Below are 17,343 nucleotides of genomic sequence, written 5' to 3'. Positions count from 1 at the left end.
CGCTTGTTGGGAGAATGAATCCATCCACCGGACTGAAACAATGGTTGGGTAGTCATTTTTGTTTATTAACTGGTCTTAGTTCCGAGGTAATTATTTAGCAACTCTGGGTTATCTAAACAAATAATTTAATACGAAGTTATAAAAATGGATGAAGTTACAATGACCATTCGGGTCCAGCGACATTAATACAAAAATAATTTTAAAGTTTTAAAACTTGGTTAGGTATAAATTCCCCCCTTAATCAGGTGATCATTAGGGTCCCAAGACAAGGTATAGAGCAAAGAGGAGTGTGTAACATTTTAGCCACATCGTACGATGTGCATCTACGATGAGGCTCTTAGTTTGACCTGCCCTGTTGTAGTCCACGTCGTAGCCATGACGTAGTCCCCGTAGTGCCAGACTACCGCCTTTGGTACTATAAAATTTTTCGTTCGTCATTGAAGGGAGAGGATTGTGGTGAGGGGATAGTTTTCGTTCTCGTATTTCAAAAGGATGGGTTTATAATAGTAAGTCTAAGCATTGCATTTAATTGTACTAGTCAGGTTAAGCATTGAGAATTGTGTTTTACGTTTACTCGATATATTTAAAGCGATAGAGAGGATTATGGTATTGCCTTGATTTAAATACAAGCTTTAATACTCCCTTTAAAATTTCTGTCACCCGTCGACAATAAGGATTTTGAAGCTTTCAATCCCGCGCCCCTATTTCAACATTCAAAGAAATCGAGGGAAATTTTAAAAGCAAAAGCAAGTAAATACTGATGTTATACTTAGAATGTTCTTAAAGTTGTGTTTATTAATGGAAGTTATGTGTATTTTTCCACAAATCGAGATGAATTTTAAAAGCAATAGAAAGTACTAGCTTGTGGCCCGTGGATATTACAATTATGACGTAAGTAAATTTGTTGAAGTAAGGATTAAGGGTTATATGTTTCTTATTATTGATAGGGCATTGAGGGGCTATTCACTCTGATTTTCTGCACCTCTTTTAAGGGGTATTTACGGGTATTTCGTTTTTATTTTTTTTTTAATATTGTTATGGCATCGAGGGGCTATTCACTCTGATTTTCTATACTTCTTTTAGGGGGTATTTACGGGTATTTCGTTTTACCACTGTTAAAGAATGCACATCGTGGGGGTACTCACGTTTTTCCTTCATGTCACACATTGCAAATATAACCTGAAGTATGGGCTGGGCTCGGAATAGTAGCCACATCGTACCGTACTTCGATGCACATAATTTAACAGTGGTAAAACATGGTACCCGTAAATACCCATTAAAAGAAGTACAGAAAATCAGAGTGAATATCCCCTCGATACTCTAACAAAAAATTAGAACCCTTAATCCTTTTTTCAATAAATTTACTTACGTTATAAGTGTTAGTATCCGGGGCCACAAGCTAGTACTTTCTTTTAAAACTATTCTCGTTTTGTGGAGAAATAGATGTGTTTTGGGAACTTTTCCCTTTCGCTAGCTCGAGATAGAAGCTCTCCAGGATTACAGTTGAACAAAGCTTGTTTTTCAAATACGAAGGTGTATTTTGGTTACTATTAAGGGTTGGTTGCTCAAAGTTTTTACTTCTTTTATTTTTGTATTCAAGGTTGGGTGGGGGGTTTTTTTACTATCGTTCACTTGCACTTGTATATATTTCTTTTATATGCTTAATCTATACATGGTTAATAATATTTATGCAATATTTCAACACTCAGTGACTTTACGCACTTCCTATCTGGACGCAAAAGCATAATGCTACGTTTGGCCACCAAATACCCTGGTTTTTCATCCTAACAACGTCGTTTTCCACCGTAGGATATTAGCCTGGAAAAACAGTGGAAATTCTAAGCCGATTAAAATTTGTTAATAATAGAAATTTTCTTATTATCTTCAGTACCTGGACTCAACACTCAGAAGTTACACGTTTATAAAAATATTATTTTTCATTATTAATCTTTTTAATAAATGCTAATGTATCAATGAAATATATTTCAAAATAAAAACTTGCATTAATACTTATAAAATATTATTTGATAAAATTATTTCTATTTATAAGCTTATTAATTATAGTTATGGCGTCAAATAATAAAAAGAATAAAAGACTTTAACCAAAGTTGTAATGAATGATTACCATATTTTTGAAAAGTATTTTAATTAAAATTTTTAATAAATCCGAATGTATCAAATGGTATATATTTCGAAATAAAATATTCCACTAATATTTACAAGTCTGCCTGATAAATTTATTTTTGCTTGTAAGCTTACTAATTATAGTTAGTGACTAAGGTATTGAAACTTGCTTCATACCCTCTGATTTAGAGTATGATTAAAGTGCTCGCTCAACATAGTAGATCGATGAGTCGAGTATGTTGACATGAGACACGTGACACACTCTTAATAAACAGTCAGAATAACTGAATATTTTGAATACAGTATTAAATTTATAATGAATGATTTTATTCGAAGTGCATTGGACGCTTCAGCGTGACGTAGCAGCCACGCAAAACGGCACAAACTAACGCTTAAAGTATTTATCTTAGCTAGCGCTGGTTACAAGTGTTCGTTTATGTGTGTGGTAGTGAACGGTTTAACCATACCAGGTCACGTGACATGACGTCACATCCGGCCACGTGAACGGATATAACGCCGGCCACGTGAACGGATACGACGTCATGTCACGTGAACGGATATGACGTCATGTCACGTGACCTATGATATCATGTCACGTGACCTATGATGTTATGTCACTTGACCTATGATGTCACTGAGGTAATTGACTTGTGACGTCACGACAGATGTTAATGGTAATAGGACTATCCATTCAGTATACCTAGCCTTCATTCATTTAGGCCTAACGTTCATTCATTTAGTAGGCCTAGCGTTCCTACATTTATTAGGCCTAGCGGTGTTCAGCTATTTGAATTTCGTGCCTGGGATATGGCGCACCCGAGTCATAGGAGCTTTTAGCGCCCCCCGACGTTGGAAATTTACTTAGTTGGAAGCTACGCGTCAGCCGGTTCATTCGTTGCCTGGAAGCCGTCGAGGTCGCTTGGAAAAACCTCTCCCGCTCAGCTGATCGTGACCCCGGCTTTTGAAGTTGATTCTTGATCGTTCCACCATTTCGCTGATCGTTTTTCCCGAGGATGCAAGCTGAATTCGAAGCTCTTCAACTTATTTGGCGGCCATTGCTTCGCCTCGTGGTGCTTTAACAGTCCGTAAGCCTAACTTTACAATAATCCAAACTCATCTAGCCCCCCTTAATATATTTTTTTTTATTTCAAGAATTTAAATTAATTGGGTAGTGTTAAATATTAGTTAATTTTATTTATTTATTAAAAATCAAGTACCATAAATAAAATTTTACAACGAGATATTGGACAAGATCCTTTAATAATTAGTTAAGGGGCTATTATTTAAAGATATTAAACGGGGTACGTAATTAATTTAGAGATATCGCGACAGATTTTCGGAAGTCAAGTCCCGCCGAACACGAGGGCCATTGCCCTAAGCCTTGTACCATTTAAATTCTAGTTATTTAACGGATTCTGTCTGTGGGAATAGTTTTAAAATAAATAAATTTCAGGGTTTTCCTAAAATTAGTTTAAGGGCTATTATTAATTAATTTAGAGCTAAAGCGACAGATATTCGAAAATCAAATCCCGCAGAGATCAATTTAAGACAAGAGAACCGTTGCTCTAAACCTAATTAAGCCTTGTACCATTTAATTCTAGTTATTTACAGGGTCTATCTGTGGGATTAGATTTAAAATAACCACTTAACTTTTTTTTTGCTTGCAAATTTTATTTGTAACTACTCATTATTTTTTTGCGTTCAAACTTTAACTTACAAAACTCTTTAAAGTTTTTTTTTGTGCGAAATTTTTGTAAACACTTTGGTTTTTTATTTTTTATTGAATAAATTTTGCCTTAAACCTCGTTCTTTCTTTTCTTTGAATTTTTACGATACTAGACTTGGCTTCAATTTTTTTAATCGGGACTTAGGAGCATTTTTTTACCCCTTTTTTAAGCTTTTTACTTAATAACAAGTGAAAATATACATTAAAAACTATTTAAAAAAAATTTTTTAATGAAATATTTATTAAAAAATGAAAAAATTATTAAAAAAACAATAAAATAAGCATAAAAAAGGTCAAAAAACTACCCTAAGTGTTTTTCGACTATTTTTGTTCCTTCCCCAATATCGAAACTTAAATTTTAAACTTAAGCTACCACCCCCAAAGTAAGCCTTGCGAGCCCAATTTAAGTTTAACAAGTCCCTGTTCTACTCGGGAATTATTAAATTTAAACTAAAGCCCGCTGTGGAGCCCCCAAACCAGGAAACTTCGTCCTTAGCATGGGATTTCCAATGAGAGTCCACTCGCTGTCGTCCACTTATTCCTGCGCAAGAAAAATTCGAATTATTATTTGGAAAAAGGAACACGAATAACTTGATATTAATTACCTTAATACGAAAATGCACTCGAGTATTTTCGCTAGACGTAACGCAAAATGTTCAGGCATAAGACAAATGACTATTTTTTGGCATAAAAGGCACACTCATAACAGTAATAGGGAAAGAATACCGTAAAAAGCTAAGCTTCGCCTTAAACCCCGCTTAAAATAGTGTTTACTTTTAAAGGACAAAGCGTATAAGCAACCTTCTACCTTAAACATAAATCATAAATTTATTTAAATCCTACAAGACTCCCTCAAGGAGTTGCCAAACGCTTTTCCCCTAAAAATATTTATAATTAAAACCATAAACTAGATACCTTAATACCGCAAAGGGAATCTCACCCTTGAAATCCTGATTACGCGTTCATTATTCTTAAAAGGGAGGGCTAGGACCAGTGTTCACCTATTCCATAAGTAAGATTTTATTTATGTCCTGGCGAAAAGAAAAATCCCTAAAACTTAAAGGACACAAAGCGCTTCCCTTCTAACAATAAATAGAATAATAAATAATAAACTAAATACCCTAATAATTGCCTAAATGTCTCACAGGCTGTCTAAATAGTTTTGGTAATGAGAATATGAGATTCCCTTTCAATGGATAAAATCAAAGTGTAGACCTCAATTAAGAAGGGGATTGTAATGTGTTCATTAACCTGATTAATATTGGGTGCCTTTTTCCAAAAAATAGTTATTGATTCTAGAATCCAACATAAATTTCTCCTTTGGAAACAGATGGTAGCTACAAAAAATAAAATTCAAACAATCAAATACAGATTAAAATTATTTCAGGGCCGGATTAAGCAATTTTGCAACCAGGGGCAGGGATAATGAGCACCCCCTTAAGTCGAAAAAAAATGGGAACAGTAAATGTTGCTAGGGTGGGAATAGTTTAACTCAATGTGCCCCCAACAAGCGTTGCGCCCGTGGGCCAGTACCCCCTTGCCCCCCTTTAATCCGGCCCTGACTAAAACATACTCAAAGGGCATCTCCCTATCTCTAGTAGAACCAGAGTTATGAACCTCCAAAGTTGGGTGTAATGCTATTCCTATGGAGAGGGCGGTATGTTTATAAACACTTTCCTCAATTACTTGGGCCCTGTTTAACCGATCCGCAAGTTTTTAGTATGGTTGGATGGGGGGGGGGAATAGGACTTTAACATACTCAAAGGGCATCTTCCCATCTCTAGTAGAACCAGAGTTATGAACCTCCAAAGTTGGGTGTAATGCTATTCCTATGGAGAGGGCGGTATGTTTATAAATACTTTCCTCAATTACTTGGGCCCTGATTAACCGATCCGCAAGTTTTTAGTATGGTTGGATGGGGGGAATAGGACTTTAACATACTCAAAGGGCATCTTCCCATCTCTAGTAGAACCAGAGTTATGAACCTCCAAAGTTGGGTGTAATGCTATTCCTATGGAGGGTCTGTTTATGAACATTTTTCTCAGTTACTTGACCCCTGTTTAAAGGGACTGTGAAGAAGCTATCGGCGTGCGGGTAAAAATTATTTGAAATACGTCACAGGCAACACGTGACGCCAAGGTCCCAAGACTCCACAAAGAGTGGGACTGGAAACCTAGTCCTTGTTTTTCGCGAGACTGCAGCGCCAGATTCCCCAAGTGCTTATTTTCGAAATAAAACGAATTAAGCTTCTTTGCACCACGCCTCTCCTCGGTCACGTGACTCTGACGTATTTCAAATAATTTTTACCCATCCGCCCATGCCTTCTTTGCAGTCCCTTTAACCGATCTGCCAGTTTTTAGTATGGTTGGATGGGGGGGGGCAAATAGGACTATAACATACTCAAAGGGCATCTTCCCACCTCTAGTAGAACCAGAGTTATGAGTCTCCAAAGTTGCGTGTAATGCTATTCCTAAGGAGAGTCTGTTTATGAACATTTTTCTCAATTACTCGGCCCCTTTTCACTCAATCCCCAAGATTTTAGTATGGTTGGATGGGGTGAGGGAAATACGACTATAACATACTCAAAGGACATCTTCACATCTCTAGTAGAACCAGAGTTGAGTCTCCAAAGTTGGGTGTAATGCTATTCCTATGGAGGGGGTATGTTAGTGAACACTTTCCTCAATTAATTGGCCCCTTTTTACTCAATCCCCAAGAGTACCAATCTCTAGTAGAACCAGAGTTAAGAGCCTCCAAAGTTGGGTGAAATGCTATTCCTATGGAGGGGGTATGTTAGTGAACACTTTCCTCAATTAATTGGCCCCTTTTTACTCAATCCCCAAGAGTACCAATCTCTAGTAGAACCAGAGTTAAGAGCCTCCAAAGTTGGGTGTAATGCTATTCCTATGGAGAGGCAGGGCTTCCACCAAAATCTCAAAAATAAATAGGGGAAAAAGGTACTTTTCACGATAAAAATAGGGTAAAATAAGGACCTAAATTTTAAAAGTAGGAACTAAAAAGGGACCACTGGTAAAACTAAATGAAATTCCAGAAGAAGTTAATTGCTTGGACTACAACCAGGGATAAAACTGTCAAGTAACAAAAATCCAAAGAATAAATAGGAATCAAAGTAACGTCAACAGTTATTTTTGTTATCTCTCCTTGCCTGACTACTAAATAAATACTTTCTCTGAGGTTTATGAAAATAGGGTGATTAAAGGACCGAACACCAATTTTAGGGTAGATTAAGGACCTTGCAGGAAAATTGGGACCTAGTGAGCGGGTATGTTAGTGAACACTTTCCACAATTAATTGGCCCCTGTTTACTCGATCCCCAAGTTTTTGTGTGGTTGGATAGGGAACTCAACGCGCCCCCAACAAGCCTTGCGCCCGGGGGCCAGTGCCCCCTCAGCCCCCCCTTTAATCCGGCCCTGAGTATTTTGAATACTTTCAAATAAATCATTTAACGTAACTAGAAAATTAAATATTAATACATTTTAGGGTCAACCTTGAAATATCAATAAAATAATCACTTTGAATTACCTTTAAACCGACTAAAAAGATTGAATAGTAAAACCAGGAATAAATGCAATGCGCAATTAATAAGAATAATTTCAAATATTTAGAATAAGTACGACATAAATGTGAATCACGAATACTGTGTGCCACTCCCCAAAATAAACCAAGGCTTTGTTTTCTACAAAGGTCGTAATTAAGAAACCTATTTTCAATCAATTTTCTACTTTTTTTTGCTCCTGTGGGGAATGTCGAGCTTGGGTTTACGAGGCACATACGGGGCATTATAGTTTGAGGTACTGTTTCAGTGCTGACTTAAATTGGGCAATAGATTTTAATGATACAGTCTCAGGGGGAAGAGAATTCCAAATGGGGACCGATCTACGAAAAAAGGAGTGCTTAAGCTGGTTTTTACAGGCATATCGTTGGAACAATGTTTTCCATGACCCCTTGTGGGAGCGATAGAGGGGCCATCAGAAAAATAAGTTTGATTAGGGGAATTTAAGATTTTGAACAAGCTTAAAAGGTCAAAATATTTGCGACGCGTTGTTAGGGAAGACCAGCCAAGAATAGAAACTTCCCTTGGTGGGTGTCGGAGTCTAGTTGGGATTCGGGAGAGACAACCCTGGATATTGTCTAGATACTTAAAATCGATAGCGGAATGGGGTAACGCTTAATTTCCATTCGGTTGCGATGAAACTTTGGTATTTAATCTAAATTAACCCTTAATATATAAATAAAATATTTACCTGGAAAGATCTCTTTAGCCACCACTGAAATAGGCTTCAGGCCAACTCCCAAAAAGACCAGGATACTAAGCCTTGGTCGTAGTGTGCCAACAGCCAACGCGGCTCCAAAAGACATAGGATACTAAGCCTTGGTCGTAATTAACAAAGGTATTTAGCACGGTTAAGCATAAATTTTCCACTTGCGACGCTTAATTTCCGATCGGTTGCGATAAAACATTGATATTTAATCCAAATTAACCCTTAAAATATAAATAAAATCAAAATATTTACCAGCAAAGATCGCACAGAAATTCGCAGCGGCCAGTTGTCTCGGAAAACGCCCCAAAAATAACCCAGAATGATTAGGCTTATTGGTTGCAAACATAGACCGCTAGATGGCGCTGCAGAAGACAAAAGTTAGGCAGACTTCAAAATATGGCGGGAGCGTGCTTTTGAATTTTATTGTTTCTATTTTCTAATATAATTAATAATTTAGTTAATTATATTTTAATAATATTCTTAAAATATAATTAACTAATGTCTTCTAAACAGTTCAAGACACTTTTCTCCCCCTTTTAAAAGTGGATTCCTACAGCTGGAAAAACCACCCTATAACCATGTTTGTCTAATAGGTCGAAACCTGAAATCATAATAATTAAACTAATTCATATGAAAGTTAATTAATTTTTACAGGGGACCCAGTTTTGCGTGGAAAATTAAGTCCAGTTGATCTAGATCAAATAAAAGTTCTGAAATTAAAAGTGATGATATTCCAAAGTCTTTGTTTGTTTTTGGCTTAATTATTCCTGTTCAGAATTCGATAATTAGTAAATTAAAAATTGTAATGAGGAAAGATTATTATTTCCGGCCCTGTACATTCCTTCTGAGTTCTATAATATGAAGGAATTGTGTCTCTTTAACGAAATTAGGTTCATTTTAAAGATCTATGTAATTAGTATATATTTTAAAAGATTTCACTTTCACTGTGAGGGAGACGAGATATACCCTACCGGATTGTACAGAAACAATGTCGCATCTTCATAGTCAAGCCATCCAAACTTTTATTGGTCAAAATGTCCATTGACACCCTTAGTTTTGAGAAAAATTATGGGACATATTAAAATTTTATTGGACAGTGTCCAGTGTCCTGTGCCTATTTCTGGAACTGAGGTACTTTCCATAAAGATAAAAAAGATGGCCGTGGTTAGATTAAAGCTCCATAAATGAAGTTCCTATTGGTTTTAAACTATGAACTTTTGATAGTGTCTACATATACAGGAACCTATATACATAATTTTCAGACTAGAAGGATTTAAGGACCATATACTGATTTTAGTGTAGATTTGGGAACTTGGTGGGAATCCTGCAAAACGCTGAAATAATGTAGAGCTAGGGGAATTAACCCCAGAAAATAAAAACCTCTGAAGAATATAATTAAAAAACCAAAGGGAATTTTTTTTAAGAGTTCAGCATATAAATTTTAATATCAAGTAAAAATTCCATATCGTTTGTAAACATATTTAAGTTTCCTTTCCATTTAAACAATAAGCTACTCTTCAACGAAACTGTTTTCCGCTGAACTATCATGATCATCTTCATACTCATCATCGTCAACCTAATAACGAGAAAATAAAGAAAAAATTATACCACAAAGACGTTAATTCTTTCAAAACATAGATTATTTTTAGTTGTTTACCTCTCCACCTAGATCTTTTATTTGCTTCTTATACTTCTCTATTCTGGTATCATTGTCGGTTAATAAAAGCAACATATCATTCTCCTCTCGTCTAATAGTTTGTTTTGTTGCTCGCTTGTAATATCTCATTGCATAATTTCACGTCCTGCAAAAAGTTTCTATTTCCCCTGATTCTAATTTTTGTTCAATTCCAGTAGTGGTGCCACTATTAGCTTTAAATAAATATACTAACTATTACAAAGGAATATAAAAATCCCAACTATTACCTAACTATTACAATACAAAGGAATATAAAAATCAAAAAAAAAAGTTTTCTATTTCAACTTTTGAAAAACCATTTGCGCATTCTGCTTGGCATTATCCCCTATAATTTCTCTGCCATTCATATACGGAATCAAACATTTGGGCAACTGAATTGTTCCATCCTTACGTTGAAAATTTTCTACAATTGCCATGATTATTCTTGGAATCGCGCAAGCCGTTGCGTTTACAGTATGAACGTGTTTTAAAACCGAATTATCCGCCTGATATTTTATATTCAACCGTCTACTTTGATAATCCGTACAATTAGAAGCGCTAGATATTTCTCCGTAAAATCTCTTTGGTGGAAACCAAGTTTCAATATCAAACTTGCGATAAGCTGACGCTCCTAATTCATGCGGTGGCATGTCTAAAACTTTAAAATGTAAGCCCATTTCTTGAAAGATAGTTTTTTGCTGATTGCAAAATGAGTTTAAAAGGTTTTCGCTCTCGTAACCAGTTTCATTGGAAGTTACACCAAACATTTCCACTTTGGTAAATTCGTGAACACGATATAAACCTTTTTCCTCTTGCACATTTGAAACCTCCGCTCGATAACATCGACTAACTGCAAACGTTTTCTTGGGTAGTTCTGATACTTTAAAGACTTTGTTGGAGAAGAACTGTCCTAAGGCCATTTCTGCTGTTCCAGATAAACACAAGGTATCATCGCTGTACCACGGACAATCGAGAGAAAACACCTATTTTTAAAACCAGACTTGAACTGATTTACACACAATCTTTAAAGTTTTGAAACAGAAGTGTCCTTGTTATTATTATAATAGTTAAAGATCAAATAAAAACAATATCATGTATGTCCTGTCATTAAAGCTTGAACAAAAGTGACGGTTGTCTTACAATTCCACTTGTGCTAATGCCACAACAACAAATCAGTCAAATGAAAACCTTTCAGGGTTCATACAACTTTTGGAACACAAATTGGGTGAGGCTATTGCAACACACACACAAAATGTGTAAGGGAGTATGTGTAGCAATAGTCACTGTGCTATTGCCACACACACACACACACACACAAAATGAGTAAAGGGAGTGTGTCAATCCTAACAGTGCTATACTATAGGCACACAAAATACAAGTGCGGGGACTATTGACACGCACATTTGAACCTATGACAAGTTAATCAAATTTTTCCATTTAGATAAAAGTTCACAGGTTCTACAATCCTGTATAATTATTTCCGATGTCTGGGGTCACTATTTTCAAGGCCGATTCGGAAATGTGCAATAAAATTGTTTGCTTATTTCCGTCCCTGGTACAATTAACCTTGACAGCGGGGTCACCGTACTGATAGGCCCATCACTATTGACACTCACAAAATGTGACCATCTATCTTAATGTAAAAATTTAATTAACTTGTCCAAGGGGTACTAGTGGCTGTGTGGGAATAGTTGATTGGCTACTGACACACATTGTGTGGGAATAGCTGATTGGCAGAGGCTATTCCCACACACTGTGCGTGGCAATAGTCACTCCCAAACAAATTTCCCTGAGATTTCCAGGTTTTTCTCGTATATGGAGTATCTTATGGAGCAATGTTAACGAAGGAGGGGGGGGGGGGCAAATAGGACTATTACATAATCAAAGGACATCTCCTTATCTCTAGTAGAACCAGAGTTATGAGCCTCCAAAGTTTAGTGTAATGTTAATCCTATGGACATTTTGCTTAATTACTTGGCCCCTGTTTGACGCAAATTTCCCTGATTTCCCTGAATTTTACTAAAAATTCGAAATTTCCCTGACGTTTTTGTCAACTATTTATTTCCCAGGTTTGTATGAACCCTGCTCTACCTGTGTTCTTTTTCCTTTCGTATCCATTCCACAGCTTTCAATGACTTTTGCATCAACGTAATCTGGTACAGAAATAGCAGTGAAGCCATTTTCTACTAATTTATCCACGGTGTAGAATATAATAGCTTGCTCTAATTCCGCTAGATCGTTTTTAAAAACGTAACTCCTTGGACCATTTGTTAACGTCAAGTTCTCAGTTCTGGCAAGATCACACTTTGCACTTAAGGAGGTTATGCCTTTTGGTTTAAAATTAAACTTCCGTGGTTCACCAATAATTTCAATAACTTTAGGATCTTCCGTATCAATTTTATGAGACTCAGGATGAGTTTTATTTGGAAGTTTTTGAAGTTCATCTTCCAAAAGTTGGCTAAGACGAGTGACTTCGCCCACAGGAACTGGGGTTAATGTTCTAGCAATATTCAGCGACTTGTGGAGTTCTGTCACCTTAGAAATATTTCCGATACCTTTCCGACGTTTAATATTAGCTTTTATTTGCTCATAATTGCTTGGATTTAAATAATAATCTGCATCAAATTCAAATTTCAATTGTCCTAGATCTTTCTCAAAGCATTGAGACATTACACTGAAATACCGTAACTTCACTGGATTACGATAAAGAAAAACCTTTCGGACTAACTGGTAGGTCATAATACACGTTTTAACAAGATTCGAATACAAAATAGAAATATTAACTTTTAAATATAATGAATTATAAACCGTCGCGATACCGGCTCTGACTGTCGAGCGAGTAGCGTGGTCAGAATGTAGACAATAGAGCAGCCGAACTTGGAGGTATTTTTATCAGTGTCCCCATAGCCCAGTCGATCACGCGCAGCACGATGCAAGTTGACTGTTCAATGAATTAGATTTACACGTATAAGCGCGACTTTCGAAGAAAATTCAGAGGAACCCAAAATTAACATAAAGTTCTAAGAGAGGAGGTAGGTTTTTTGGTCATATCAGAAGTCCATTAAATTAGCCTAGGAAGTAAACAATTACAATGGCTGGTATAGTCTCTGCTGGGATAAAAACTCCTTCTAACTCCATGGATAGGGGGTTAAATTTTTCCCCCTTTCCTAACACAGTTAGAAATCTGGAACTCCTCTCTAGGAAGTCTTTCTTGACGTGAGCGCGGGGCGTGACTTCTTCAGCCCATGAACGCTGGATCTCTAAAGGGTAGATTGTTTGCTTTATAAAAAATTAAAAAGGAACGGCCACGGTTGTTAAAGGGAGAGTTAAGTAGAAAATCAAGTGGTTTTTATATCGATTCTTCTACTAATTATAAAAAGGCAGGGGGTTACGCGATTGGTCGGATGTCCTTATTTAAAATTATCCTTTAAATCTGAACCTAATTTGAATTTCAAAATCATTCGGAAGTATTTCGGGATGTTTGATTATGCAGACTGGTCTTGTAATTAGTAGGAGAATCGACATAAAATCACTTGATTTTCTACTTCACCATCCCTTTAAATATTTTTTTTCAATAGGTTTATGAAGAGTCATAAAAAACTGAATGACCTTGACTGTTCCAAAATTCACACCCCCATCCCTTCACCTGATTCTATGCTAAGGAGGGCTCGGTTTTACAGTGAAAGGGGGCGTTTTCGGCCAATAGTTTTTTCTCTCTCAAGACAATAGAGTAATATTTGCTGAGGGGGGGGGGTGAGACGTCAATGGTTTTTCAGCCAATGAAATTAACAAGCCAACAGATGGAGTCACCTTCTGGTGGCTATAGAGCTCATGTTAAATTCTGCCGCCAAAATGGCGAATGGGCGGAGTTTAATGTCACCCTCCCCGTAACCGATATTACTCTATAGGGCAAATTTTGGCGTACGAGTCGCACCTAAACCGGAGATCTGAGAAAAATTACCGCGAGGTGGCGATTGTGTCGCCCTTCTTCAGTATTGCTACACAAGAGATGGGAGTCCCAAACCCCGCTTTTGGTTACTTCCTAGGCTAATTTAATGGACTTCTGGTCATATCCTTTGTCCTATTAATTCAAATGACCTGAATATTTAATGAGACGTGTCTTTTGACGTGTTTTATTATTCTAAAATGGATTCAAGGTTTTAGAATGTATAGTTTTTTTATAAAAATTATTTTTAAAAGTTACAATGATGGCTTCAGTGCTAAGATTGAATATATCTTCGGATCTACTGGTCCAAATGTCCTGAAATCTTAATAAGATGTGTGTTTCAATATATTCTATTGTACTAAAAAGGATTCAAGCTTCTAGATTGAATTGATTTTTTACAATAAAAATTTATTTCTAATGTCAAAATTTTAATTTCACTAACAATGTCGTTGGATTTAATGGTTCAAATGTCCTGAAATTTGAATGATAGGTGTGTTACAAAATATTTTATTCTATCAAAAAGGATTCAAGCTTTTAGAGTCGATAGTTTTTTTAAATACAAATTAATTTCCAATGTCAAAATTTTAAATTCAGTATTTAATCCACAATATCGTTCATGACAATAGACAAGAAAAAAATCCTTATAAAACCAAGCATGTATTAAAACCAGGCATAGATATAGTTTTGTTGCAAGAATTAATGGTTACCTTTCATCTTCATATAAAACACTTTTCGAATCCAATTGACTTCTTATAAGCAGAAAGCTAAATTTGTTACTTACTAAAACCGTCTTTCTGAAATTCCAAGGAAATGTACCTAATCGAGATAAATGCGCCCAACCAACTTCACATCAAGTCGAATGATTTCTAGATTCCGCCGAAGCCCCTTATGCCTTATCCCTCTTCTATGTCTCATCAAGAAGTTATATCTAGTATCTCAGAGAGAAGGTATAAATTCGCCAGATTTCCAGCTTTATCTCCAGTCCAAACGTAGGTCCGGAGTCAATCCCCATCTCTAAATTACCACCAGCATCTCATTGGTTCTTGAAAACTCACGTCAGCGCGACGACGCGAGTGACGAAAATTACAGTCATATTTTCCGACTGAGGAGAGGCGAAATAGCCCAGCGCCTCCTTTTACGTCCCCCATTGTATTTTGAAAGGGGATGAATACAAAGGCATCTTATACCTTCTCTCTGAGATACTGATATAACTTCTTGGTCTCATACTACAAGAAACAAGATGGCTTAAGGGCTGGGTTCATAATAATAGCCAAATCGTACCGTATTTAACAGGCGTACATAAAAACTCGCTACCTTTAACTATGCTAAAAATATTACCCGTAATCCTAACTTACTTCTGTTATAATTATATTATTACGACACAAACGGAAAACGTGAGTGAGTAGCCCCTGTAACATATGCCTAACTTAAACACGCAATCCTTACTTTAATATACCTTTAACACCAAAGTCATTATTGTAAAACATCGCTAGAAAGTATATTATACTTTTCTAATACGAATAGTGTAAGACAATTATAACTTAAATTAAAAATGAAATTGCTATCTGTAGTAATATAACTTAAAACAAGTTGAACATACCAAAATATCACCTCTCGGTGTCCAGAGGACTATCACTGTGGTTGGCAGTTTAAAACACCCAGCATACTTAGCGTTAGCATAGGCCTAATCATCAGGGGATGTCTAGTGGGCAAAATAGCGAGGTTTTTCAATGTTCAAACATACAATGTGGCTAAAAAACTGAGAAATGCGATAGATTGAACTGCAATCTTAGGCCCAAGTAAACTAAAGCATAGTGGGTAACTAATGCTGCGGTGCATGTCACATCGTTTTTTCGCCTCCAGTCAAGCTGGGTACTCCGACGTTAGCAATAAGTACAGATTTATGTCTATGCGTGATAGACGAAGACTAGAAGATGGTGATTTTAGAAGCCAAGATGTACAGATTGTGTCTATGGGGGTAGAAGCCAGTAAGGAGAGATTGGTGTGTCTGTGGGTAAAAAAATAGGCTGATAGATGATCAAGGTATATTGGCTTGTTAATGAGTGACGTTTAAATGAGACAGATATAACGTAATAAAGTACAATTTTCGTCATTACTTATAACGAAATTATTATGATAAACTTAAATTTCATGATGGGGAACTAAACTTTCGCTATAAACATAACATAAAATCCTAAGCCCGGGTAAGCTCACGTAACTTTCACTATTGGGGTTAGTGAGTAAATTAACTTATGGTCAATCGGTTGTCTAGGGGTTTTTGATAAAAATGAAGAGATGGGAACCAAATTAGGAGTTTGCCAACAAATCATTTAATAATAATACTTAGAATACTTAGAATAAAAATAATACGTTTTACTTAACTCTAACATGCAAAATGGTCATGCACACTTCATGCAAAATAATAATAATAAACTAAATAATTGGAATTAAACACTAACATAATCTTAACATTAGGGTAAACCACATAAGGGTTTTACAAAGGTATTAAACTAACATTAACCACATAAGGGTTTTATATAGATATCAAATTAACATTAACCACATAAGGGTTTTAAAGTTGAACTAAAAAGTATTGGATAACCACATAAGGGTTTCAAAGTTCGTTTACTAAGAGTTCTGACCACGTACGTGTTTATCATAAGTTCATAACTCTCAAAGAAGTTAAGTTTAGGTGCCTAGAGGCGAATCGAACGTTTGGGTACTTATCGCTTTGTTGATCTCGAGCAGCGTAGAGTTGACTCGGGACTGGTGTTCCCAGGAACGGCGGATGGCGCATCGACGGCATGGATTAGTTTCAGGCGTCCTCGGTTAAGTTACGATGGACAGCCGGCGTAACGAACGGGTGTCGTAGGGCAAGAGCCCTTCCAAGATGAATTTAGCGCGGTTTAATTTCTTCCATAGGCATAGAAGTCCAACTTTAAAGTTTTTAAGTTTACGCGCTAAGTCTTTTACTTATACCGCACATCATTCCGCGTAGCACTTCACCAAAAACGTTCAGGTCTATCTCGAGTCGTGGAGGTCTATAGAATACTACTTCTATTGTCCGAGTTTGCCCTTTTATGCATTTCGGGTGTCTTGAAAGAGTGATTTTTAATCCAATCACCTTTCAACTTTCTAAGGTCTTCGGGACCAATCATCGTTCGACATTTTAGAGTCTCTCTCTCATCTAAACCCTCGTGGTCAAATTTGCTTTCGCGCGCGGTGTTTACCCCGTGACCTTTTGGGTCAGGGAACACACACCCTTTCATTGTGGTTTAAAATACACTCTTAACAAATAACATATTTACAATATATATATAGCATGACAGGTTAATGAAATACTATTGGCAAAAGGGGTTGACAAACTCCAAGTTTTCGGTTTTTTGAATAATAAAAATAAAATAGGAATGCGCGCGGATGGGGTCTCACTAACCCGAAGAGATTAGCTACGCTTGCGAATTGTAAAGAATCGGGATGGGCATCATGGCCAGTGACGTTCCATTTGGAAAATAGAAAAATACCCCTTGAATGCAGGTGTGCGACCAGCGCGCACCTCGCCTTCTAGGGAATTTCTTAAAGGGATAATAAC

At 36.5% G+C, this 17,343-nt stretch overlaps 1 protein-coding gene and 1 long non-coding RNA gene across 4 annotated transcripts; both read right to left on the bottom strand.

Annotated features, from left to right (window-relative positions):
• Positions 1-3,303: 3,303 nt before the first annotated feature.
• LOC149713462 (uncharacterized) lies at positions 3,304-8,510 on the bottom strand. Of its 3 annotated transcripts, XR_016371161.1 has the most exons (4): positions 8,386-8,510; positions 8,116-8,302; positions 4,456-5,187; positions 3,304-4,391 (listed from the first exon to the last, which is right to left on the bottom strand). It is a non-coding gene; the product is annotated as an uncharacterized LOC149713462 (long non-coding RNA). The 3 variants fall into 3 exon arrangements; XR_016371162.1 differs by having other exon boundaries at positions 3,304-5,187; XR_016371163.1 differs by having other exon boundaries at positions 8,116-8,509.
• A 1,036-nt stretch (positions 8,511-9,546) lies between these two features.
• Positions 9,547-12,673, bottom strand: SerRS-m (Seryl-tRNA synthetase, mitochondrial). The gene is made up of 3 exons (XM_089848149.1): positions 11,900-12,673; positions 9,791-10,791; positions 9,547-9,709 (listed from the first exon to the last, which is right to left on the bottom strand). The coding sequence occupies exons 1-2, from the start codon at positions 12,545-12,547 to the stop codon at positions 10,105-10,107; spliced, it is 1,335 nt and encodes a 444-aa protein (XP_089704275.1). The 5' UTR covers positions 12,548-12,673; the 3' UTR covers positions 9,547-9,709; positions 9,791-10,104.
• Between the last annotated feature and the right edge of the window lie 4,670 nt (positions 12,674-17,343).

The sequence above is a fragment of the Phalangium opilio genome, unplaced genomic scaffold (genome assembly GCF_054372755.1).
Source record: "Phalangium opilio isolate 3A_F unplaced genomic scaffold, DU_Popi_V2 ptg000009l_1, whole genome shotgun sequence".
Taxonomy (NCBI): domain Eukaryota; kingdom Metazoa; phylum Arthropoda; class Arachnida; order Opiliones; family Phalangiidae; genus Phalangium; species Phalangium opilio.
Note: the sequence above shows the minus strand (reverse complement) of the source record. Positions and strands in the feature narration are given on the sequence as shown.

Coding starts and splice junctions, on each gene's coding strand:
- SerRS-m (XM_089848149.1), bottom strand. CDS start 12,547: ATGACCTACCAGTTAGTCCGAAAGGTTTTTCTTTATCGTAATCCAGTG. Junction 10,792..11,899: donor CGAAAGGAAAAAGAACACAG/GTAGAGCAGGGT, acceptor TTTTAAAAATAG/GTGTTTTCTCTCGATTGTCC.